Genomic DNA, 27,519 nt, shown 5'->3' with positions numbered 1-27,519 from the left:
CGGAACGATAGGATCGGGAATGAGTCTATCAGAGGAACAGCACATGTTAGATGTTTTGGAGAGGTCAGAGAAGCCAGACTAAATTGGTTCGGACATGCACAGAGGAGGGATAGAGAATATATTGGTAGACAGATGCTGGAATTGGAGCTGCCAGGCAAGAGGTCTTGAGGAAGACCAAAGAGAAGATTTATGGACGTCGTGAAAGAGGATATGAAGGTAGTTGGTGTGAGAGAGGAGGATACGGAGAATAGGGTTAGAATGAGAAAGTTGTATGGCGACCCCTGAAGGGAAAAGCCAAAAGAAGAAGACCAGGGAGAGGGGAGTGTACACGTAGATTGTTTATATTGCGACTATAATAATAAACGTTAATCCACTGTGTACTCATATCCAACTTTATTAGCAGCTTCATCGTAACATTGCGCCAACAACACAACATGAGTATAATGAAGGCTTCATTGCCAAGTAGAACAAGTATAACTCCTGGTATTGTCTGTTAACGTCTCTTTTTCTTGGAAGTTGTAGGCTCTTCTTCTGTCTCTTCACTAGACCTTTTCCCCTTTGAAAATAAACTTTACGTCTGACGTCAGTTTTTTACTCATTTTGCTAGCTTGTGGGGTACATTTTTGGCGCTCAAGGGACTGAGATGTAACCAAGAGATCTGGTCATTTTTTAAAATAAAAGATTTTTCAAATAAAAGATTGTTCAGGCTCAGATAATAATTCCAACGGAAATAATTGATTATTTCTTGGCTGACCCGATTGATCCACGGACCAGTATCAGTCCGCGACACAGAGGTTGGGGACCACTGCTTTAGAGCACACCTTTACAGAAGAGGTATTTTTTTAGGTTTTTGTGTAGAAGTCTTCTTTTAATGTTTAAGGTTTAGACAGATGAGGTGTCCAGAGGGCAGACACACAATTTCTTACTCCCACTGTAGCTGATCACAACTGAGTCTTAAGTGACTGGAATTAGAATCTATACCTTAAACTGTGGTCCTCAACTGGAAAAGTGTGTATTATGCTCCCTCCAAGAGGAGGGTGATGCATGCACAAAACATATGCACTTACATGTGTTGTAGATTAGAACTAAGTTAAATGCAATTACAAACACAAGGTATACAGGGAAGCTTGGCTCACATATTTTACCAACACTACAATAGCATATGTAAAAATATTAATTTTCATGTATGGAATTTGCAGAATTATATGAGAATGCTTGAATAGAACCTTAACTTATTTTTCTGACTACTTTATTTTGGTATTTTGCCAAGAGTATTTCTCTCTGATCTTCCCTGCCTGATCCAACATATAATCTTCCATTGGAAACCTAAAAGTTACAATGCCAAAAAAATCCATATGCTATAACAATTCAGAAGTTGGGAACTGGCTGGTTTAATATTTTTGTTTAAAAAAAAAAACAAACAAACTCTGAACATAATCAATCCCACCACATAATATCCCATTTAGTCTCTTGATCCCTACATTTTATAGTTCATAGCATTTGATTATGCAAATGTTTCCAAAACTTCATAGTCCTCCATACATTTGCGAGTAAGATTTTATTTAATTGAACATTTTGATTTTGTTGACCACATAAAAGAAACTAAAATCTGTAGAATAACAAAAAAAAGAGGCTAACTATTTCATGCACAGACTTATTTTTTGAAAGGCTTGCAGTTAAGACTTACGTCCATTTAGAATCTGGTGCGGTTATCATTTTGAATGTTGACAAACATATTCCATCAAAATCTGTTTTTTCACAACAATCTAAAAAAAAACTCAGATTTAAATATGTAGCATACATTTCTAAAAACAAAATATAGCTCATATGAAATATAACAATGTATAGTACCAAATGGAAGTAACTGTTAATACATCTCTTCTCTCTAAGTTCTTATACATTTCATGCAAACACCACAGGAGAAAAGGTTACAAGAAAAGCAGTACATACATTTGTATGAAAATAGAAAATATTAAAGCAAGATGTGCACCAATAATCTATATATTACGAAGAATTTACAGTACAAAAGACTTAAAAGAATGACCAAATAACTGGTTTCCTGGTTCAGGAACTAGATTAATACAAAGGACCATTTTGGTAAGTCTTGGTCCGAGCGCAAATGCAGATCTAACGTCATAGCCCACCATGCACAGTAAATGGTCAACTATTTTTGGCATTCTAGAGACCTAGGACATGGTAGAAGACAATACAGGGTTGGTTTAGTGGGAACAAGTTATTCAAAGCCAGTCCATGGTGAAGCAGGGAGTTGAGTTGATATGCCTAGTCCTTTAATTCATATCATAGTCATGAAAATGGGATTTGCAGATAGAGCCCTCCCTGAAAGTCTATCATTGAGGACAACTATTTGAAACATACACTGTACTATACACTTGATATGGTCCAGACTTTAATTAATGACAGAAAAGATGGCAAAATTAAGAAAGCTCACTGAAAATCAAATATGAATGTAGCTTCTTCTTCTTCTTCTTCTTCTTCTTCTTCTTCTTCTTCTTCTTCTTCTTCTTCTTCTTCTTCTTCTTCTTCTTCTTCTTCTTCTTCTTCTTCTTCTTCTTCTTCTTCTTCTTCTTCTTCTTCTTCTTCTTCTTCTTCTTCTTCTTCTTCTTCTTCTTCTTCTTCTTCTTCTTCTTCTTCTTCTTCTTCCCTTCAGGGGTCGCCACAGTGAATCAACTCTCTCCATCTAACCCTATTCTCCGTATCCTCCTCTCTCACACCAGCTACCTTCAAATACTCTCTCACTAAGTCCATAAATCTTCTCTTTGGTCTTCCCCGAGACCTCTTGCCTGGCAGCTCCAATTCCAGCATCCGTCTACCAATATATTCTCTATCCCTCCTCTGTACAGGTCCGAACCAATTCAGTCTGGCTTGTCTGACCTTCTCTCCAAAACATAACAGGCTTTCCTTTCCAAATATCTGAATTTAAATAATCAATCCTGAATGCAAATTTGGAGTTTCTGACCAAGTTCAAAGCTACCAGCCAAGTTGTACCAACCACCTATAGATGTCTTCAGAACTGGGGTTTAATGAACGCGTGGGCTCTCCCTCTCTTTGACTGAGAACCCCTGAGTTCTCAGTGTACATTAGGGGTGCCTCCTCGGTGCCCCTCTAGAAATAACCAATATCTTCCACAGACAGCTCACCCTGCTGAGTTATCACTGCAATGCATTTTTCAAGGCTTTCCATTAGGAAGTAATCTATATCACTTTTATAATAGACAAAGACTGTACACAACTGTAAATTACTATCATTCTGATGATGTCTGAGGACACATCAGAAAGATTATGGCAGAAAAATTATATTGCAGGTGTCTCTTCAGTGGTCTCCATGAGTGGTTAACCCATAAAGATTCCCATGATTCATAAAAGTTATGTTCACAAATTTCTGTAAAGATTGAAGGGAATGACACCCTACACAGGACTGTCATCCATCCATACTTTGCATAAGACAGATGTGCAAAACCTTTTGCAATAATTGTTCTTGATAATTGTACAACATGGACAATTGCACTATCGTTGGTACAGTGACAGATATCAAGGCATGATTTACTGTACCGAATTGTCATATACCTATGCATGGAACAGACCTGAATTTGTTCTTATATAGAGCCCATGGACAAATCAAGCATCGGGCTTCCGCAAACTTCTTTCTGAGCAGCTTTCGCAGGTAGAACAGCTTCAACATTAAATGGAAAAAGCTTATGCAGACAGTAATGATTGTCTGGCAAATAGCAAGTTGAACAAAAAGTAGAAGTTATAAATCAACCTTATATTGTTAGTATTAAAGACATTAAATGTTGATGTCTAATGCATAGCATTTGGTCAGTGCGGGCTTTAAACTAATTGATCAACATATTGATCAATTTACCAATCAGCCACTCAATTGGGGACAATAAGTAATTGACAAATTCATTTGCAAATCAATCAATTAATTCATTGATTTATGTTTGTACTGCTGTATGTATTGTGCATGAGTGAAGTGAAAGTAATGAAAACACAAGAACATGCCCATATACTGTAAAGAATAGTTGGTTCAGTACAGCATCAATATGAAGTATCTGTAGCTTAAAATCTAATATTATTGCCAAAATTTAAAAATGATCGATCTGCAGTGTAACTGCGGTACTGGATATGTTACACATAGCTCAATTTCTCTACAAAACAGTGTGTACATGGCACACACTTAAATTTGCTACATTTATCATTCCCTGAAAAAATGACTTCTGAAACCACACAAGATTTGAACAAAATTCATAGTTAATATACAGTCCTGTTAGCATAAAATATAGATTTTCAAAAGACATAAAATAGGGATTAAGGAAGAACAAAACTCTAACCAGAAATACGACAATTACTAATGCTGTAACAGCGAAGGATGAGGGTGCAAAAAAACAACAAATCACACTTTGTACATAACAATATCAACTTCTCATGTCATTTATCACAATATCATAAAGCCAATCTCGGCATTAAAAATCTTTCATCACACTGTAGAAATGTATATAAACATTTGAATAAGATCATCTTGCTGAATTGGAGCCATAATTTTATCAATAAATCATATATGATTAAACCCTCAACACCCCGTGTGGCAATATGCTCCTGAAAAAAAATATTCATACCACAGTGTTTCTCCGTACAACCAGACACTGTGAACATTCCTAGTGCACACAAAAACAATTGTTACAAGCAAGAGATTTCAATAAGGGCGATTCAGACTATTATCAATTACAGAATAAGTATTACAGTAGTTTAAAGTACTTATATAAAAATATAAATTTTTCTCCCTCTGAAGACAAATGTCTCACTTATTTACATTTGGTGTAGGTTGATGATCATAATGCAATGCAGTTGTCTTGTTTGGGTTTTATACTGTTACATTTCTTTAGTTGAAGAGCAGAAGCAATTTTACATTCATAATTAAACATAGAACTTCAGCAAGAAACCTCAGTGTCGCCAGAAAATAGACAAAAAAACAAAACAAAAAAAAAACAGTAATGAAATACAATGTTCTGCTTGTGTTAACAACAAAAACTATTAAGAGATGATGATGGCTGAACAGGCTTGGAAATCTTGCAATCAAGGTCAATTGTTTTGGATGTAAAAATTCTTAACACCCAGCATCCACTTTCTAATAGATATAGATTGTTGTTTAAAAAACAAAAAATGAAAAACCAAGCTTGCTAAGATCTCCACAGTGGTGAAAATACAGTCCTAGGTACTACTCTCTCTTCTTGACCTCTCTACTTGACTCATAGGAGTCTGGTGAGAAAACAAGACAGAAAAAATGATGGCATAGAAACAATTGCAGATTTCTGTGCAGGTTCTCAGTCATCCATGTCATGGTGAATTCTTGTCAAAATCTACTGGCCTTGGCAAATGGTTTTGAATTTCTTCAATTGAAGACATTTCACCCCTCATCCAGGAAGCTTCTTCAATTCTTCAGTGGGTGGGTCTAGGTTATGCTGGCTTGTTATGTAGATGGATCAGTTGATCTGCAGAAACTAGGTGTGAGAGCCACCACTTCAGGACAGGGCTAATCGGTCCACCTACTAATTCGTATGAAGACAGCAATCTCCATATTCTGGCCAGAGAAGACAGGTGGTTCAAGAGAGGAGTCAAAGAAACCATCTTTGACAAAACAGAAAAACCATCTCTGAACAGAGGAAGGGGCCTCAGACATTGCCTTTTACAAACATACAATGCCAAACTAGGATCAATACCAAATCAGGTTTGCACGCACGGACCAGGACGATCAGCACCCACCAAATAAAAAGACCAACCACCAGAACCCTCCCTGGTAACGTCCACATGAGCCTCAGTTCATGTGATCCAACAGGTTTCAGCCATTTGTTTAGCTTTATTTTTTCACATTCCAATCCAGACAATCCCACTAAATTGCTCTTGTGTTCCAAGAAACGACGCCACAATTAGCATAACAATCCCCCTTACACCTAGTTTCTGCGGATCAACTCTACCATTTACACAACAAGCCACCATAACCTAGATCTGCCTAAAAACCTGGCAATTATATTCTGAAACTCCCCATAGGTCATTAGAACTAAAGAAGCCTCTCGGATAAGGGGTGAAACCTCTTTGAGTGAAGAAATTCAAGTTCAGTTGTCAGAACAAGAAGATTTTGACAAGATAGGATGAGTACTGAAATGATTTAGGCCTCCAGCCTTAGGTTCTATTACAGTTGGATTACATGTGGGGCCATAATTGTTATTCCACCCATGGTGAAAAAAAGTATAACTAATGTTCAACTCCTTCTGATCAAATTCCATGTTATTCTAACACACAACAAAATGCATGACATGTCTAAATAATTGAATATACATATATGGGCAATATTTTGTCTCCCTCAAGGTCAGGTCTGGGAGCTTAAGGGTTCTCAGATGTTATTTTGATGTGTATCTGCTACAGTATATCTATCTGCGATACGCATACATACATACACACGCACGCATATAAAGAAATATATATACAACTGCTAATTGTAATTGCTTTTAATTCAGCATGTCACGATAAGTATGCTTCAAAATTGTTCTTCAGTATATGTCCTTGTTACAGAAATTTTCAACACTTTATTTGCCCAATGAGGATTGATGTAAAATAATTTAACACTTACCAGTAGTTTATCCTTCACATATAACCAGAGGGACAACGATAATAGTACCGTTGTTTTAGAAACACTGTGTTAGACCACTGCAACATGTAATATCATAATAGGACAATTTAGTCCTGATTCATTTGCTATTTACCTCTAAATTTGCAGGCCAAAAGTTCAGGACACTAGGATCAATCTCATAATTTCAAACTAGTGAGAAAAATACAGTTAAAATCAAATTAATTGTTGCATTTTGATCTGATACTGATAGAACAACAAAGAAGCAACTTAATATTAAATGCTACAGTTGTTGATTTCACACTCACCTGAGACGGACATAATTTCCTCACTCTTCATATTTGGTGAACCAAATCTTAGAGGCAGAGTTCTTTCTTGGGAACACTGCAAAGATCGGTAAGAGGGGGCCTCTGAGGATTGGCTCGTTTTGGATAGGGCAACTTCTCTCTATTGGCACCTTTTCTCCCCACATCTTTTATGTTCTCAGTGTTTTTTTCTGTAGTGTCTAAACATTCAGCCTGTCCATCTGGCTCTTCTGTGTCCAGTTCAATATCATCCTCTCTACTTCCCTCATTCCTTGCTTTCAGCACAACCAGAATACTCAGCTCATCTGCTTTTTCTTGCCTTTTATCTCCCTTGCAGATCCAATTTTCCACTGTTGGTATATATCCATGAGATACATGATCTGGATTATTTGGATTATACACAGGTTCCTCTTGCTGTTCAACCTTTTTTTTTAAGTTCATTTTATCCTCTTGTTTCTCCTCCAACTCTATCTTTGCCCCTTCCTTCAGCTTGCTGTTTTCTCTGTCTTCATCTTCCTCGTCAGCCTCTTCACGAGACACACAACCTTTATTGCAGAGACATCTTATTTGTGAACCCGAGACCAGCTGTGTGAGCTGGACAATTTTAATTGTGGATGGACTGTTAAGAGAGGTACCAGATGAGGAAGCTAAAGAGTTTTTTTTTTTTTCTAGAGATTCAACAAGATTGGATACCCCACCCCAACCCATCTTTTCTCCACTGCATATGCTCAATTGTGGCTTCTCCTTGGAAACACTTGGCAAGGACAGGGGAAGCTTACTTGGTGGGAACTCAGGTAGATCAAGCAGAACAGCTAATTTGCTGTCAGTATGGTCATTGATGTGACTATCAGTGTGGCTTTCACTGTGCTTTTGCCGCTCATACACTTTGTGGTCAAATCCTATACCAGTCTCTAGCACCTCTTCTGACTCTGCTCCTGCGGATGCCACTTTGACTTGCACATACTCACCTCTCACTTTTTGTGTCTGTTTGAATTGACTTTGTTGTTTTGCTGCTACAGTGAGGTATCCATCATCTCGAATGTCTCCAGGCTGCTTCCCAGCCTCTATTAAGACGGCATTATGCCAAATTACATCATCTGTCTCATTTTCTGGTATTTCATCTATACATTTGACTTCTTGCAAGTTACTTAGTTCCTCCACATCCAAAGCATTGCCCTGTGCTTGACTGACAAAGTTCTTAAGGTGCGTACCTGCTATTGTTGATATATTCTTACTAGTCATAGGGTAGGAAATGGCATATCTCAAAATACCATCACTATCCTTATATGCAAAGGTATTGTCCTTGGTCAGACTTTTGACTACTAAAGGACATTCACTTTTATATGACTGGCTGTTAATGTTATTACTTCCGCAAATGCTTAAACCCAGCTCACCAGGGATAGCATTTCGAGCTAGCATTTTCATTTCATTTTGAAGTTCTAAATTTGATTCACCACAACTACATACATCCGTTGTACTGTTCTCTTGTGATAGTTGCACAAATTCCCTTTGTCTAAGAGGAAATTGAACTGGATGGGACCACTGCACTTGTTCCCTGGGACCATCAGGTATCTCTGTGTAGACAGTTAATCCCACATCCTTCAGCAATGACTCTTGAGGAACTGGTATGTCCTGTTTATAACCTTTGATAGACTCACTTTGGGGGGGCAGTGAAGCCAAAAGGCGATTGTGTCTGCAACCTGGACAAGGGATTAAACATTCCTCTCTTGTTGATGTTTTTTTGTTGGGCTGTGGCCTGGAGAAAGCTATTCTCATGATCATGGAATCTGGATCAGTTGAAGTGAAGGATTTTGACCTTACAATTATATCTGGTTCTTCTCTGTGTATATGTGAAAGACTGATTTCTGCTCTTCCTGGCTCTGGGCCAGCAGTTAAATGAGTTCCTGTTGTATGCAAGCCTAATTTCTTATTAATTCGATCTGATTCATCAATGCACTGAACCAATTTAGGGCCCTTGCTAATTCTGTCATCCATTCCCTTATTAACGCATTCTATATAACCAATAGCGTCACATGGTTGGTGATCGACTTGTCTTAAAACAAACTGACCAAACGCCACTTGCTCTGAACTCTCTTGAGGAATCAATTGCCTTTTCCTTGGGGAGGATTGGTGTGTTCGTCCTTGCTCCTGGTCAATCGATGGAGAATTGAGGTCTTGTTCTAAGGGATGCAATATCTGCAGTTGTGTAGGGCTGATACTAAGGCGAGAGAAAGCACTGTTGCTTGAGGGATGAAGATTTTTCTGACCAGCCAAGGGGTAACTGAAAGAGGAGCTGTTATCTGTCCCCATACCACTGTCTATGGTTGTGACTGAAGCAGAATGAACAGCCTTTGGTCCACCATGTAAGCTCTCAGGTTCCAGGTTGTTTAACACTGTTAAAGGAGAGCCTGTCTGGGTTTCCTGGTTACGGTATTGGTTTCCGGGCCATGACCCAGTATAGCAAATTTTTTTGTTTTCAGTGACTTGAAGAGCCCAGGCATCAATGATTTCTTTCCTTAAAGGAGCCCTCTTTAAATTTTTCATGAAGGATGAGTTGCCTGTGTGAAAGTGAGAGTAGTGGGATTGTTTGGGGACCTGATTAACCAATTTGCTGTATGGCTGGTGGGTTTCTTTGAGACCTACAGCAAAAGTGTCAGTGCTGGTAACAGTCTGACATGGTATTGTCTCATTATTATTCTGATCTGACACTGAATCCGTGTTAAGGTTTCTTGGTGTTTGAACTGGTACAGACACAAGGCAGAAGATGGTCTCGCTCACTCGTTTCTTTGCATTCCTTTTCTCTGATCCTGTCTCTGGGACAATTTTTTTCACTTGTGTAATGGATTCTACATAACGATTATCTGAGTTGTTTCCTTTGCGAGCTTCTGATCGAGTTAATGGGGCAACATAGGAAAGGGGGGGTGAAGGAGGACGACGTACCTTTTTGGAATAATCTCTGCAGTTTTGGTCCATTGCTTTGTGCAAATTACTGTGCCACGCGTTACTGTCTAAGTTGCTTGAAGCCATCTGATTGGAATCACTTGCCAGTTTGGCAGCAACAAAAGGCCCTAATGGAGGGGGCAAAAAGGCACTGTTGTCAGATGGTGGTTCTGACACGGTGACAATGGGAAGCTCATTGCAGATGTGACAGATTTTGTCAGCATCTGTAAGAGAACTGCATCCCAGGGATGAAGAAATATGCCGGATGCAGGGGTTATTGAGGGGGACATATTTGATTCCTCGCCCAGGATACTCTGGGTGATTATATGTAGAATAAAGATGCTTCTGGCTTGACGTACTCCTCTCTCCTTTGCACTCCGCCTGAGAACCTTCTCGGGGTCTGGTGATCCAATGAGATCCATCAAGAGCCACTTTTATTTGTTGGTACACATCCCCTCTATACCTCAGTGTAAAAGAAAACAGAAAACATTAAGACATATACGATTAAGATAATAATACCCAGATTTGAAAATTGAGATAACATTATATCACTAGCTTCTCATAACACATTATTTCTATGGTCTTGTACAATTTTTGTACAAGAGTTGAAGCATTTCAATTACCGTATTTTCACGACTATAAGGCACACATAAAAGTCTTAGATTTTCTTCAAAATGTGCGGCGTGCTTTATAGTGCAGAGCGGCCTTTGTGTGTAGTAGGGAACACCATGAGAACGTTATAGGGGAAGTGTGGGCGTTAATTGGATATAAAAGAACGGGTATATGCGTTATGCAGAACATTGTTGTTTTAACAACCCTGAAATATCGGCAACAAACACATTCAGCCCAGCCACATCAACAACATGGACAAGGTGCCACTCACTTTCGACATCCCGGTGAGTCACACTGTGGAGAAGAAGGGGACCAGCGCGGTAGTGATACGCATAATGGGGTACGAAAAGTCTTCTTGGAGACCACAGTGTCACTAAGAGTGGAGGGTAGCGCCGGGCGAGTTACGCCACAATTTACGAATTGATTGTAGATGCTTGGGCCAATATGTCTGCTGGCACTGTTGTTCGAGCTTTCGCAAAAGCCGGCATCATTTCCGAGGGGGCCGGACGGCACGGAAAGTGACTGACAGTGAAGAAAGTGAACCTGGCATGTTTGATGGAGATTTAGCACAGCTGTTCCAATCAGAAACAAAGGATGAGGACCTCGTTTGATTTGACTGGTATTCACATTTTTTTACTGGTAATCATCATCAAACTCAGTTTAGCTCCCCCTCTATCTTTAAATACGCAAGCTTGTATACTTGAGTGAGTGTTGTTGTTTTAAGGCGGACGTAGTAGAGGACACCACGAGAACGTTAAAGGGGGAAGTGTGAGCGTGGATTGTATATAAAACCCGCGCCCTACAATCAGGTGCACATTATTTGAGTGTTAAATACAGTAATGGCACACATAACTGAGACTGCGCCTTTTTGTGCGGTGCGCCTTATGGTCGTGAAAATTCAGTCAGTTCAACCTTGCTTGGCACTTGTATAAATTTTGTTTTATCACAAAACAGATTTAGCCTAACATGAAAGTAAATGCTACCTGACGATTTCCACTTCTTTACACTCAAGCTCCCTCTCAATTTAGAATATTTTGATTAAAAATGGAACCAAGCATAATTGATAGAATTGACCGCATAAACCAAATAATTTGTTATCACTCGAATTTTTCTTACATACAATAAGAAAAATAACCCCCACCTGTTTCAAACAAGTATAAGGAGTTGAATAAAATATATATGTTACAATAGTGTCAATACTGATAATAGTATTGTGCCAATATTATTAAAACCATTTACCTATAATCAAGAGGCATTTCACCATACCCTTGGCACCCCACAACCATCATGGGGGGTTTCTTGTATGATGGAGGAGGTATGTATCCTGGAGGTCCAGTCTCCTGTACATGATACTCAGGCTGGGTGTAACTTGCCGCTGACAAGGGAAGTGGTAGTCTCTCCCTGGCCTGGGGAGAAAATGATTCTTTCTCTGACAAAACTTCGCAGCTTCCCCAAATTTGCTGGTGCATTTCATAGGAGGGCGGCCTTGGGGGTCGGGTGAAGCAGGGCTTTGGTGCCATTGATAGTTGACTGGCGCTGGATGATCTGACCTTCTCTGGCCATCGAGGTGACCTGTAAAGATCATGGTGTGATACTGGAGTACCATTGACCTGCCTGTACACCTCTTGACGAGATGAGGCTCTATCCATACACTGCAAGTTCCCAGGCTGGAGCATTCTTGGCAGGGACTGAGATTTTGCTTTTGTCCTGGGATGGACAACCAGGCACTCCGGTGACCTGGCATAGCACCGGTCCTGTTTTTTAACCCAGTGTTCACCCTCAATCTGTGGTAACGAGTGGCCAAAGCTGTGCTTATCTGCAGTTAGACTCTGACACTTCCTCTCATTGGTCATTCTCCATTGACTAACAACTGTTGACTGCTCTCTAGGGCAAGCCTTGGTCTGGGCCTCAGTTGCCCAGCACTGCTTCCCCTGACCTATCCTTTGATGTTCCTTTGTAGGCACCCCTTGGCTTGTTGCTCGTTGAGGCTCCTCAGACTTAGTATACTGCCCTCCTCTACGAGCTGCTTTGAAATCAGCATAGTCTAGCAGCACTGCAAAATCCTGGCCTGTTCTTCTCCAGAGGTACATGTCCTTGGATGGTGGCTGTTGAACAATGGTACCGACACATAACCTGGAACAAACATAATCAAGTGATACAATCAGTACTCCTCGAGTTTTAGTACCTTTTCAATTTTCTAAGGATACAAGGCATCCAGTAATCTTATCTTATTAATAAATTTAAGACAAATGTAGACATCTGATAAGCATAATGTTGATATAAGGAGAGAGTAATAAATAACACATGGGGATCTGTGGGTAAACTGAAGATCCGAGCAGAAAATCATGAGAAATTGCAAACAAAAGCGGCGTATTATATTTACATGATACTTGACATATTCTTTGCATTAGATGTCTAAACAAACACAAATAAATGAATAGATAATCTATGACAATTGGAAAAAACAAGAAGTCACTGAAGTAGACTACTATGTAAACAGTAGAAAACCTTCCCACAAGATGGAGACATATAGTACAGCATAGTACCCCTGATACTTTTCCCCAGCCAATTTCAACCTGCTTGAACCCATCTCTTCACCATTTCCACACTCCACATAAGTATTCACCCCCTTGGATGTTTTACCCTTTGAGTGCTCTCATAAATCAATCATGGTCAATAAAATTTGGCTTTTTTAACACAAAAATGTATTGGAAAAAACTCTTTAATGTCAAAGAGAAAACAGATTTCTACAAAGTTATGTCAATGAAATAAAAATACACTGCTCAAAAAAATAAAGGGAACACTTAAAAAACACATCCTAGATCTAAATGAATGAAATATTCTTATGAAATACTTTGCTCTTTACACAGTTGAATGTGCTGACAACAAAATCACACAAAAATGACCAATGGATATCAAATGTATTAACCCATGGAGGTCTGGATTAGGAATCACACTCAAAATTAAAGTGTAAAAACACACTCCAGGCTGATCCAACTTTGATGTAATGTCCTTAAAACAAGTCAAAATGAATCTGTGTTGCTTCCTGAGTGGACACTATGATTTCACAGAAGTGTGATTGACTTGGAGTTACATTGTGTTGTTCAAGTGTTCCCTTTATTTTTTTGAGCAGTATATATAAAGAAATATAATTGTTTGCATAATTAATCACCCCCTTCCAGTCAGTATTTTGTAGATGCACCTTTGGATGCAATCACAGCAGTAAGTCTGTGTGGATAAGTCTCGATAAGTCTTGTACATCTGCCCACAGCAATTTTGTTCCATTTTCCCTTGCAAAACCGCTCAAGCTCTCTCAGGTTGCCTGGGTATCTGGCATGAACAGCCCTTTTTAAGTCCAGCCACAAATTCTCTATAGGATTGAGGTCTGGGCTTTGACTCGGCCCTCCAGAACATTTACCTGGTCTTTTTTTAACCATTCCTGTGTAGCTTTTGCAGTATGCTTTGGATCATTGTCTTGCTGGAAAATAAATCTTCTCCCAAGCCATAGTTCTCTTGCTGACTGAATAAGATTGTCCCCCAGGATTTCAGTGTATTTTGCAGCATTCATTCTGCCCTCTATCTTTACAAGCCTTCCAGGTCCGGCCGCTGAGAAACATTCGCACTGCATGATGCTACCACCACCATACTTAACAGTGGGGATGGTGCGTTTTTGGGGATGTGCGGTGTTTGGTTTCCGCAAAACATGACGTCTTGTCTAATGGCCAAAAAGCTCAATTTTGGTCTCATCAGACCAAAGAATCTTCTTCCACTTGACCATGGAGTCTTCCACAGGCTTTTCTAGTCGAGATCTAATAAGACTTTTCTTCAACAGTGGCTTTCTCATTGCCACTCTCCCATAAAGCTTTGACCGGTGAAGAACCCGGGCAGCAGTTGCTATATGCACAGTCTCTCCCATTTCAGCAGCTGAAGCTTGCAACTCCTTGTTGAGTCATAGGGGTATTGGTTGCTTCACTCACTTGTCTCCTACTTGCACGGTCACTTAGTTTACGAAAGTGGCCTGATCTAGGCAAATTCACACAAGTGCCATATTCCTTCCATTTCTTGATAATGTATTTCACTGAACTCCAGGGGATGTTCAAGGTTTGGAAACATTTTTGTATCGATGCCCTGAATTGTACTTCTCAATTACCCTTTCCCTGAGTTGCTTAGAGTGTAACTGTCACCAAGAATACTGATCCACCAGTCTGGACCATTCAGACAAAAGTGTTTTATAGCTCATTCAGTTGAAGCACACCCACACCACTCAGGTGATCTTCATTTCACTAAATGTAAGACTATTGGCAAGAATTTGATGGACCTCTAATGAATTAGACCATTAACTTAAAATGGGGGTGATTAGTAATGCAAACAATTATATTTCTTTGTATATTTTTATTTCATTGACATAACTTTGTAGAAATCTGTTTTCACTTTGACATTAAAGAGTTTTTTTTTCAAAAAAAATTTGTACTAAAAAAAGCCACATTTTATTGACCATGATTGATTTATGAAAGCACTAAAAGGGTAGAGCATCCAAGGGGGTGAATATATATGATAGGCACAGTACATATACATATTCTGTCTTGCTGCAATTAATCTTCAATTCCACTCCTTTCCAGCGCATACCTCAACCTCACTCGATATCCCTCAACCTGTTTTCTGCTCTCACTACAGATCACAATGTCAGCTGCAAACATCAGGGTCCATGGAGACTCCTGTCTAACCTCATCTGTCAGCCTATCCATCCCCACTGCAAACAAGAAGGGGCTCAGTTCGATCCCCAATGAAGTCCCACCTCCACCTTGACCTTCTCTGTTACACCTACAGCATGCCTCACCAGTGTTGTACAGCTAGCATACATGTCCAGCACCAGTCTAACATACTTCTCTGCTACTCTAGATTTCCTCATACAATTCCAGAGTTCCTATCTTGGCATCCTGTCATATGCTTTTTCTAGGTCTACAAAAACACAATGCAGCTCCCTCCGGCCTTCTCTGTATGAGCATTCTCAAAGCCAATACTGCATCTGTAGTACTCTTTCTAGGCATGAAGCGATACTGCTGTTCACAAAGGTTGACTTCTGCTCTCAGTCTAGTTTCTAATATTTTCCACAACTTCACTGTATGGCTCATCTACTTTATCCCTCTATAGTTGCTGCAATTCTGCACATCCCCCTTATTCTTAAAAACTTTGCTTCCATTCTTCTGGCATCTTCTCCCTCTCTAAGATCCTGTTGAACAATCTTGTCAGAAACTCTACCGCTGCCTCTCCAAGACACTTCCACACCTCCACGGGTATATCATCAGGACCAACTGCCTTTCCACTCTTCGTGGTCTACAATAGTCACCTCTTCTACCCTTGCCTCCCTTTCATTTTCCACATTCATCAGCTCTTCAAAGTACCGTATTTTCGCTCTACAAGGCGCACTTAAAAGCCTTCAATCCTTTCAAAAACCGACAGTGCGCCTTATAACCCAGTGCGCCTTATATACGGATCAATATTGAGCCGCAAGAGGTCTCACAACTAACAGAAAGCAGCTGCCAACTCCATTTTCTCCCGTAGAGGAAGTAGCGTGTGGTGTATGCTGAGATATATGACTGCGCAAAGTGTGCATTTTCATTTTCCATTAGTGTTTGTGTACGTGTATGTGTGTGTGTGTGTGTGTGTGTGTGTGTGTGGTGTGTGTTCATGCCATTTCATGTGCTACCATCATTGGTGTTATTAGGTCTTGGTCGAACTAGAGCATGGGGAGTTATCTAAAGTAATGCAACAAAGGGTATGTTTTTGGCAGAACAAAACATCAGATCAGTATTTTGTTGTAAATTCTGAAAATATAGTCAGCCAAACAGAAATAAATGTGACAAGTCATCTTTTTATGTGGACATGAGAAGCCATGCAAAGACTAGATCTTGAGCAAATCAGCAACAAAGAGAAGCTTATTTTCAATGATACAATTATATTGTATGTATTCACCTTGAATATTTATCTAAGATGCTGATGGCGGAGAAAGAGAATGGGGGAGTTTTACATTTCGTTCTCTATCACTTGACTTAACTTACTGATGACACACAAGTACAGTGTATTGTAAATTTAACTTGCACACTATGCTACATTTTATCACAATACTTGATTTAGCAATGGAGTGAATGTCTCACTTTTTAAAAATAACCAAACCATTCGTGACTGGCTTTTAATTACTTTTTCAATTCCTCCTCCGTAAATGTTGCTGCTATCAAAAGTCCTTTAAATGTCCCGCGCCTTCTCACAGATGATGATCTCTGTCACAGTACCTTACCAAACACTTCTCCATCTCTTTATGGACAGATTGATAACGTGGACACCTAATGGTGGGTGCTGCATTAGATTGTTTTTAAAAGCCACTTTATGTGTCAAATGCTCTTCCCTATCATAACTCAGATCTTTGGTCAAAAAACAAATAAATAAATAAATCGACTGAGTGAAGGCTCATATCTTGGAAAATTTGTGACTAAAATAAAGATTTAAGCTAGCTAACACTGAAGTATAAAGTGTCAGTGAGGGGTGTCGTCTTGATAAACGGTTGAATGAATTTGGGAAACCTGGTATCAGAAAAAAGGGACACATAAGGGAAGAAAAAAAGGAGGGAGATGGGAATTAAATCCATACCATTTTAAAATGCAATGCAAAATTAAACCGCATAAGTTAAAGACACAGTAGCACATGAGTTAACTCAAGGTCCAGATTTTACCTTACCGGCCTTCTGAGTTCAAGGACCCTCCAAAGTAATGGGTGTTCAATGGGCTCCTGATCTCACCCTCCTGACTGGACTGCCTCTTGCCCTGAGGTTCAGAGCTGTTGATGGAGCAGCTACCACTGTACATGTGAGGATGCCTCATCTTGCCACCACCCCTGGACTCTCTTTCATAGCCTTTCACCTCTCTGGATGCTGGCCTGTTTTCAAAGACATCATGGTGTTTGTTGTAGGATGGTGGTGAGGACATGGGCGCCCTGGAGGAGGAGGATGCAGGCTTTGGGGTTGAGGCGAGGGTACGATTGGGTAGTTTGTATCCATGAGAGACGAGGAGGTCTTCCACACTATACATGATTGCATTTGTTTGTGCTGGTGAGTATTCTTTTTTTCCTTATTTTATTTATTTTTCTTAGAGGGGGCTATCTGTGTCTTTTTCACTCTGTGCAGTAGAAGGATCACCAAATCAGCTTGTACCTGAGGTCTCTGAAAAAGAGAGAAGAGTGTGACACTAGAAAGATAGGAATAGATAGAAATAACATTTCAGCAGCTGAACATATCCACTTATGAAACTTTTGTATATTCAGAACAAACAAAAAGAAAAACAAAACAAAAAAATATTTAGCTACCCTTACTACTGCACCTAATGCTGCCTAAGGGCTGCACTGGCCCATGTCTCCCCAAGCCTGCCTTGGGGGGGCACGGAGCAGTGTCTCCCTGTGCCAGTCCCAAGCCCGGATAAATGCAGTGGGTTGCGTCAGGACGGGCATCCGGCGTAAAACTTTTGCCAAAACCAAACATGTGAGTCAACCATAACCATATCATACCAGGTTAACAACAACCGCCATTGGTACTGATGACCTACAGGGCACTAGTGGAAATGGGGCTACTGTGGGTCGAAGAACAAGAACAAGTAGAAGAGGAGGAGGGCGTGTTCGGAAGCAGAGAGAGAAGAGGAAAGGATAGAGCCTGAGACTGAGAGTAAGGACTTTGAATATCGGGACTATGACAGGAAAAGGTAGCGAGTTGGTAGACATGATGCAGAGAACAAGAGAGATAAAGATGGAAAGGATGTACAACAGGTCTGGGTGATTAAGGATAGAGAGGGAAATGTATTGACAGATCCTAGAACAGTGATGGGAAGATGGAAGGAGTACTTTGAAGAGCTGATGATTGGGGAAAATTAAAGAGAGGCAAGGGTAGAAGAGGTGACTATTGTAGACCACAAAGTAGCACAAATTAGTAAAAGTGAAGTGAGGAAGGCACTGAGGAGGATCTTCTTCTTCTTCTTCTTCCAGCTTTTCCCGCCAGGGGTCGCCACAGCGAATCAACTTTCTCCATCTAACCCTATTCTCTGTATCCTCCTCTCTCACACCAACTACCTTCATATCCTCTCTCACTTCGTCCATAAACTTTCTCTTTGGTCTTCCTCGAGACCTCTTGCCTGGCAGCTCCAATTCCAGCATCTGTCTACCAATATATTCTCTGTCCCTCCTCTGTACATGACCGAAGCATCTCAGTCAGGCTTCTCTGACCTTCTCTCCAAAACATCTGACATGTGCTGTTCCTCTGATAGACTTATTCCTGATCCTTTCCATCCGGGTCACTCCCAAAGAGAACCTCAACATCTTCATCTCTGCAACCTCTAGTTCTGTCTCCTGTCTTTTGGTCATTATAACAGTTTCTAGTCCATACAGCATTGCTGGTCTCACCACTTTCTTGTACACCTTTCCTTTTATTCTGGCTGAAAGTCTTCTATCACATAGTACCCCTGACACTTTTCTCCAGCCATTCCAACCTGCTTGGACCCGGCTCTTCACCTCTTTTCCACACTCTCTGTTGCTCTGGACTGTTGACCCCAAGTACCTGAAATCCTCCAGCTTCTTGATCTCCACTCCCTGTAGCCTCACCATTCCACCCGAGTTCCTCTCATTCACACACGTATATTCTGTCTTGCTGCGACTAACTTTCATTCCTCTCCTTTCCAGAGCATACCTCCACCTCTCTAGATTTTCCTCTACCTGTTTTCTGCTCTCACTACAGATCACAATGTCATCCGCAAACATCATGGTCCATGGGGATTCCTGTCTAACCTCATCTGTCAGCCTATCCATCTCCATTGCAAACAAGAAGGGTCTCAGAGCTGATCCCTGATGGAGTCCCACCTCCACCTTGAACTTCTCTGTTACCCCTACAGCGCACCGTACCAGTGTCTCACAGCTAGCATACATGTCCTGCACCAGTCTAACATACTTCCATGCCACTCCAGACTTCCTGATACAATACCCGAGCTCCTCTCTTGGCACCCTGTCATATGCTTTTTCTAAGTCTCTAAAAACGCAATGCAACTCCCTCTGACCTTCTCTGTACTTTTCTATTAGCATTCTCAACGCAAATACTGCATCTGTAGTACTCTTCCTAGGCATGAAGCCATACTGCTTTTCACAAATGCTGACTTCTGCTCTCAGTCTAGTTTCCACTACTCTTTCCCATAACCTCATTGTATGGCTCATCAACTTTATCCCTCTATAGTTGCCGCAATTCTGCACATCCCCTTTATTCTTAAAAATAGTCACCATCACACTTTGTCTCCATTCTTCAGCCATCTTCTCACTCTCTAAAATCTGTTCCTTCTTTCTTGGCAGCCTGGATCTGATGCCAGATGACACTAGCATGCTCCGCACACCCGGAGAAGCCGGAGATGCCTGCTTTCTGGATTGATGTGTCAATCAGGTTCTTTTCCTTCAGGAATCCTGCCAGTCTTTGAGCGACCACGCTGAAGAAGATTTTCCCCTCCACATTTAGAAGGCTGATCTGGCAAAACTGGCTGATTTCTGATGAATCCTTCTCCTTGGGGATAAGGATCCCTCCAGCCCTCCACCAGGGGCAGAAGCCCGGCTTGCGATTCTATAATATAATAAGCTCTATAATTATATAGAACACCTTCCATCCAAGTGCTGTGCAAGTGGGAAAGCTCAAGAGTAGGACACAAAAGAACAAAGACATGCATTCAAATAATATATTCCACATTGGCTGAGGAACTCAAGGGGTTCAAAACTTCCAATTAACTTGCTGCATGGTTTTGGACAATGGAAGAATGAAAGAACCCAGAGGAAGCCCACACAGATATGGGCAGATTGTACAAACCCCACAGAGAATCAATACAGAGAAGCCCCTTAAAATGCACTGAGGGTATCAATGCATTTTATATATGAAGAAGTGATATATAGCGGGAAAAAGTACCAGAGGCTGAACTGAAAAACAGCACAGAGGCATTGATCATGGGAATACTAGAGCAAGCCTTTAACACATGATTAATCAAGGCCAGCGTCTGCCACACCAGACCACTGCCTGCCCCAGGTGCAGGCAGTACAAAGTTGCCCCTTCGATAATCCAGCACATAACAGCGACACATAAGATGCTGACAGGGAAGGCATTCATGAAGCATCATAACCAGATGGCCAGCATCATTCACAGGAACATCTGCATCGAGATTGAGCTGGAGGTCCAGCAATCCAGCTGTGTTTCTTGTGCTCTAGAAAGATCAAGCCTTGATCCCATGGGATTTCAAGTTCCAGACAGACAAACTGGTGACTGTGAAACAACTGGACAAAATGGTGGTGGAGGGCAGCCATAGCGGATGGTGTAACCATCCCAAGTGAAAGCAAAAATAGAAAGAAAGAGCATAAGAAGCTGAAGAACTATCGTGGTTGGGGAAGATGTTGGGCCAAATGAAAATGGTCCAGCTGACTACAGGAAGAATATCTCTTGTCCTCTATAGGAGCTCCCAGGCCTCTGGTAGAGGACCCAAGCTTGAGGAAGACAAAATACTAGTCAGTATACAGATGTTACCAGTTAATCGCAGGGTCACATATACACTGTGTGGACAATAATTAGGAAAGTGATAATATCTCTGATCATATCATTATTTTATCCATAATTCCCCACTCCGAGCTGTATAAACTTGAATGCTTATTGGATTGAAGGTGTATTTGTGTAAGAAGGGACAGTGAGGTCTAAGGAGATCATCACCCTATATCAAGGTGGGCATAATTATTAGGCGGACTCCTCTTAGTAAAAACGGCCCAAAAAGATTTAACTGACTCTGAAAAGTCAAAAATTGTAAGAAGTCTTTCAGAGGGATGCAGCACTCTTGAAATATCTATAATATTGGTGCGTGATCGTCTGTCTATTATTCCAACTTCAACAGGTGAAAATAAACAAGTGAGATGGTAAAATCCACTTAGTTGCATAATAATTCTGCACACTTATAGTTGCCTAATAATGGTATACATATAGATATAATCCTAAGAAAGCCAATACTTCACTTTTACTACTTAAATCTTCAGGTTTGAGGGGTTGTTAACATTTTGGATTGACCAAGAGCACTGTAGATGTACAATAACAAAATCAATCCTCAAAAATACAGCTTGCCTTATCATTCTGCATGCAGTGTAGACAAACAACCTTCAACAAAAACACTCCCAAAACTCCTTCATTCATATATCTAGGGAATATATCATTCATGTATCTAGGCATTTTTTCTCACCCCCCCCAACACACACACACACACACACACACACACACACACACACACACACACACACACACACACACACACACACACACACACACACACAAAATGCAGCTTCAGGGCAGCACGGGCGGGTGTCTCCCTGAGCCTGCCTCAGGGGGGCACGTACCAGTGTCTCTGAGCCGTTCCCAAGCCCAGATAAATGCAAAATCAAACATGCAAATCAAACCTAATAATCAGATCATATCGGATCGGTCAAGCCCCATGGGCAACAAAGACCGCCATTGGTACCGATGACCTACAGGGTGCTAATGGAAACTGGGCTACTGTAGGTCAAAGAAGGAGAGGACGAAGATATGCTCGGAAGCAGAGAGAGAAGAGGACAAGCAAGAGTCTGGGACTGAGAGATGAGATGAGATGAGATGAGATGAGATGAGATGAGATGAGATGAGATGAGAACAACTTTATTTATCCCGAAGGAAATTGATGAGTGGGGACTTTGAATATCAGGACTATGACAGGAAAAGGTAGAGAGTTGGTCGACATGATGCAGAGAAGGAAGGTGGATATACTGTGTGTCCAGGACACCAGGTAGAAAGGTAGTAAGGCTAGAAACTTAGGAGCAGGCTTTAAGTTGTACTATCATGGTACCGACAAAAACAGTATCTTAAAGCAGAAGTTTGTTAGGAGCGTTCTGGAGGTGAAAAAAATGTCAGATAGACTTATGAGTCTGAAACTGGAATTTGAAGGAGTGATGCTCAATGTTGTTAGTGGATATTCCCCATAGGTGGGATGTGAGTTTGAGGAGAAGTTCTGGAATAAGCTAGATGAAGTGATGCAGAATATCCCCTGAGACGAGAGAGTGGTAATTGGGGCAGACTTCATTGGTGCAGATAATAGAGGGGATAAAGGAGTGATGGGCAGGTTTGGTATACAGAATAGGAACGCAGAAGGAAAGATGGTAGTAGATTTTGCAAAAAGGATGGAAATAGCTGTAACGACCACTTTTTTCCAGAAAAGACAGGAACATAGGGTTACTAAAAAGAGCAGTGGTAGTGGTTGTATAGACGAGGTAACCTGAAATAGATCAGTGACTGCAAAGTACTTATAGGTGAGAGTGTAGCCAGACAGCATTGGCTGAGGGTTTGTAAGATGACTCTGGTGACAAGGAAGATCAGGAGAACAAAGGCAGAGCAGAGGAAAAAGTGGTGGAAGCTAAACAGGGAGGAGTGTTGTATGGTTTTCAGGGAGGAGTTGAGAAAGGCTCAGGGAGGTCAGGGAGAGCTTCCACATGATTGGACAACAACAGCTAGTGTTATGAGGGAGACAGGAAGGAGATCACTTGGTGTGTCATCTGGAAGGAAAGTAAATAAGGTGACTTAGTGGCCGAATGAGTAAGTGCAGGGGTATATACAGAGAAAGTGGTAGGCAAAGAAGAAGTGGGACACTGAGAGGACTAAAGAGAACATAGAGAAGTACAGGGAGATACAACATAAGGCTGAAAAGGGAGGATTGTTGTATGATTTTCAGAGAGGAGTTGAGAGAGGCTCTAGGTGGTCAGCAAGAGCTTCCAGATGACTGTAGATAAAGTAGATAAGGAGACTTGGTGGTAGCAAAGAAGAAGTGAGATACTTAGAGAACTGAAGAGAACTGGCAGGAGTACAGGGAGATACAGCGTAAGGTAGAGATAGAGGTAGCAAAGGCAAAACAAAGGGTGTCTGATAACTTTTATGCTCGGTTGGACAATAAAGAGGGAGAGAACAATCTTTGCGGGTTGGTGAAACAGAAAGCTAGAGATGGAAAGGTTGTACAGCAGGTCCAGGTGATTAAGGAGAGAGGAAAATGTATTGACAGATGGTAGAAGAGTGATGGGAAGATTGAAAGAGTACTTTGAAGAGCTGATGAATGCGGAAAATGAAAGAGAGGCAAGAGTAGAAGAGGTGACTATTGTAGACCAGAAAGTAGAAGAATCATTGGCCCAGCATGGGTCCTGGGCTGGGTCATAAAAACAGGACAGACCTTTGCAGACATATTGTATAGTGCTGCAGAGACAGTGTGATATAACCAGCAGTAAAAGTTGAATAGGTGACAGTGTTTCAAAGAACAGCCCTTAAGTACATGATCAACTGACAGAAATTTATAATTTTCCCTCCAAAATACCAGCAGAGTGCGTACAGGCAGTTTTCCCTTCAATTCTGTTTGGGAACCAAAAAAAATTAAATTAAAGATTTCAAGTCATTGCTGATTATACAACCCATTATACATAGGCCTGAAAGTACAGGGAGAATAGATACAGCGTTAACTTCATGACAAATTTTGGATGGATGAATGGATGGTGGATAGACGGGGATAGATATTTGTCTTCCAGTCAAGTCCAAGAAAAGCATCTTGAGCCCACTGCATTACATAATTTGAAAGTTGACCATGACAATTTACTTTAAATATTCCAATTTACTTTTCAGACCATCCTATAATTCATACTTACATTATTGACCAATTAACAATTTTACTTTAAAGCCTTAAAGCAATTAATGACAGACTATATCTGTAAACTGATATTAGGATACTAGGATAGGATAGAACAGAACTTTATTGGTCCTTTGGGAGATCCCCTTGGAAAAATTCTGGATGTGTGTGACAACTACTGTAAGTTGACATTGTAGTTGAAACAAAAAAAAATAACAATATAATATTTTCTGCTTATCATTAAGTTACGGTGGCACAGTGGATAGCGCTTCGTCCTCAGAACACGAAAGACTCGGGATCAATTCTGACAAGGGGACCTTCTTTGTGTTTGAATATTCTCTGGGTTCTCCAGTTTCCTCCCACATTCCAAAAATATGCAGGAGGCTAATTGGAAAAAAATTGGAAAAATTGCCCTGAATGTTGTATTTCTAGGGTGTACCCAACCTCTTGCTCATTGACAGCTTGGACAGGCTCGAGAATCCCCTGTGACCCTGAGTGCAGGATACGCATCAGAGGATGTCTGGATGGACATTACAGGTATAGACAACACAATAGAGCACAGATGGCCATGCCAAATGTGTGAGTAATTATTGCTGGACTCAACTGACATTGAATAGTAGGCTTAAATTTTTGAAAAAACTGATGTCATGTACCCAGATAACCTTGGCTCATTGAGTGTATGAAAAGCAAAGAATGTTGATTCATGCAAGTGGTGATTAGTCTTCACATGTACTTGGTTGTTCTCATGTCATTCTTTTTCTGGTTCTCACAAACTAGCCTCCTAATAATGCAGTTTTTTGTTGGCAGGACGCATTGACCATTAACATTCTGATAAAATGGTTAACACGCTTTCACTCGTTCCAAATAAGATGTGGAATCTCACACTATTTGCTCAATATGAGAAAGGTAATAAACAGGAAAGCTAAGCTTTACAAAGAATAATTACAAAGCTTTAATAATGCAAACTATAGTATCAAATCAAGTCTCAGAAATACTGCTGACTGTGACTTAGATAAGAGCTGGAATAACTCATTTTGTGGCTGAGGAAAAATTAATTGCTGCCCAGACCATCTCTCTTTTGCTGGCAGAAATACATCTCTACCTCTTGCCTTCATACTCAACCCTCTAGGACACCTTCCACATAGTTTGGTGCCCAGAGGCTAACTCTCTTTCTCTGTCTGTTCCTTTCATAATTGTCCTTGAAATATATAGCAATTTCAACAATTTACATTTTCCATGATGAGTTTGTGTTATTAAAACATACTTTGCTTCAAGAATATCTAGGACTATAGATTCAATTAAGTTTCCCCCCCTCTTAAATGCTGATTTCTATTGAGCTCAAAGAAATATTAGACTTCCATCAGCAACTTCCAGAGCATCTTAACTTGCTTCATCACCATATGGTGCGGTTGTAACACTGCTTTGGACCACAAACTCCAGCAGAGAGTGGTAAAGACAGCAGAGAATATCACCAGAACCTAACTGCCTGCTTTGCACCGCATCTGCCTCCACAGGAGAGCTGCCTCTATCACAAAGGCCCTCCCCAACACAGACTGTTAACACTGCTATTCTCTGCCTGGAGGTCCACGAGTGTGAAATGTAGGACGTCTCAACTGAAGAAGTTTTACTACCCAACTGCCATTAAATGCCTGAACAACTGAAAAAAGTCAATGAACATGTTCCACCTCAAGGACAATTAGATGCACCTGACTGTTCACTTCTCCACTTTACATTCAGCACAACCAGTGCTGGTACTCCAATGTTCATTTAACTTCACTTTTGACTTAATCTGTTTTGATCCAATCTGCACATTATGAGTTTGCTCAGTCAAGCTGCACTCAACATTTAAGATGTCAATCAGCACTTTCACGTACCAGAACTGTTTACATTTCCATTTGCATACATTTCAGTGAGTACCAATGACAATAAACACTGAATTTTGAATCAGATAAGATAACTCTGATGTTCGTCTTTACAAACATACATTCTTAAATGAAATGAATTACACTTTAAGCACTAGAACACAAAGAGCTTAAGTAGACAGACAAGCTTTTTAATCATTCATATTTGAATTCATGACGCTGAAAGTCTTTGTTCTGCAAACACTTTCACTTAATAGTCAGAGTTGACCATTACATTGAATAAATATACATCACTATAACAGATAAAATCCAAACGAATGCTTATAATAATCACAACAAAATAGCATTTCTATAAAACACTGCAGCAATCAGGTACGGTGGAAACGTGCTGACATCCACACATCCTTCACTTGCCAGTCCATTTGTCTGAAGGTAGTTTGCATTCGCCGTTAGATGAATGAGTCCAGAACTGAGAGTTAATGGACCAATCTAATGTTGGCATTATGTAAATAACTAATAGGTATTTTCTCGGCAGGTTGTGTTTTTGGTGCGGTGCAAAAACAACCACTCCTAACTCCATCATGTATTTCTATATTTAGACAAGTCACTATGAGGAGCACACGCGTAGGAGTCGAGGTTGACATGGGAAGACATGACATAAATATTCATAAGTACTTGGCTTAATTCGACACATAGGTGCTCTACGATATTTCAGATAGATAGTATAGTTTTGTAACTCACTGAACACTATCGACCACTATTCAACACATGAGGATGACGCATCAATCTCAATATCAGTTCTAATTATATTAAATTATCACCAAAGAAAGGCCAGTCAGCTCTTAGACTATGACAGAACACTCGCTGTCATAATTTCAGCTAAATTATATTTTTGAAAATGTGAGTGGGAGAAACGACACGGAAAGGCGCTAATGCTAACGGGCTAGCTCCATCAATCATCTGAAGGTTAAAATCTTGAGCTATGAAAAGCGACTCTGGAAATGAAGGTTGAAGACACAACATTCGCTTAAGGGGGAAAAGGAACAGACAACTCCATCCACTCTCACTGTCACGACTGTATAATCCAGAAAGTGACACGGTATTATATCATAACCTCCGTATCAAAAAGCACTGTTTGCAGACACAGGCGGACGGTAGAGGACAGAGGTCGCTGGCTAAGTGGGACATTGGGGAACCGCTTGAATTGATGTACACAAGCGTACGCGTAAGACGGTTTTCCATTCAGCAATAAACCCCTGAAAGAAACGTTACGTGATTCTGAACCGAAACTGAGACACTGTTACCTGTAAGATACGGTCCCTGGTCCTCAGCACACATCGCTGCAGCTAGCATGGAGAGATAATGGTACATCTGCGGTTGAAACAGCCCCTCTAAATCTATGATCAGCGTTGGGGAAACATTCCTCCGCTC

At 40.6% G+C, this 27,519-nt stretch overlaps 1 protein-coding gene across 1 annotated transcript; it reads right to left on the bottom strand.

Annotated features, from left to right (window-relative positions):
* Positions 1-386: 386 nt before the first annotated feature.
* On the bottom strand, positions 387-27,519 carry LOC147232226 (junctional cadherin 5-associated protein-like). The gene is made up of 4 exons (XM_086151606.1): positions 27,393-27,519; positions 17,232-17,712; positions 11,739-12,632; positions 387-10,344 (listed from the first exon to the last, which is right to left on the bottom strand). The coding sequence occupies exons 2-4, from the start codon at positions 17,579-17,581 to the stop codon at positions 6,999-7,001; spliced, it is 4,590 nt and encodes a 1,529-aa protein (XP_086007732.1). The 5' UTR covers positions 17,582-17,712; positions 27,393-27,519; the 3' UTR covers positions 387-6,998.

Source organism: Fistularia commersonii, chromosome 8, assembly GCF_037954325.1.
Source record: "Fistularia commersonii isolate RoL2024-O1a breed Wild chromosome 8, RoL_Fcom_v1.0, whole genome shotgun sequence".
Classification (NCBI taxonomy): domain Eukaryota; kingdom Metazoa; phylum Chordata; class Actinopteri; order Syngnathiformes; family Fistulariidae; genus Fistularia; species Fistularia commersonii.
This window is presented reverse-complemented; position numbering and strand designations above follow the sequence as displayed.

Excerpts from the sequence above, each read along its gene's own strand:
- LOC147232226 (XM_086151606.1), bottom strand. The coding sequence starts at position 17,581 with ATGTATAGTGTGGAAGACCTCCTCGTCTCTCATGGATACAAACTACCC. Across the intron at positions 12,633-17,231 it reads TCCTTGAACTCAGAAGGCCG|GTTATGTGTCGGTACCATTG; the intron begins GTAAGGTAAAAT and ends TGTTTGTTCCAG. Across the intron at positions 10,345-11,738 it reads GAAATGCCTCTTGATTATAG|AGGGGATGTGTACCAACAAA; the intron begins GTAAATGGTTTT and ends ACTGAGGTATAG.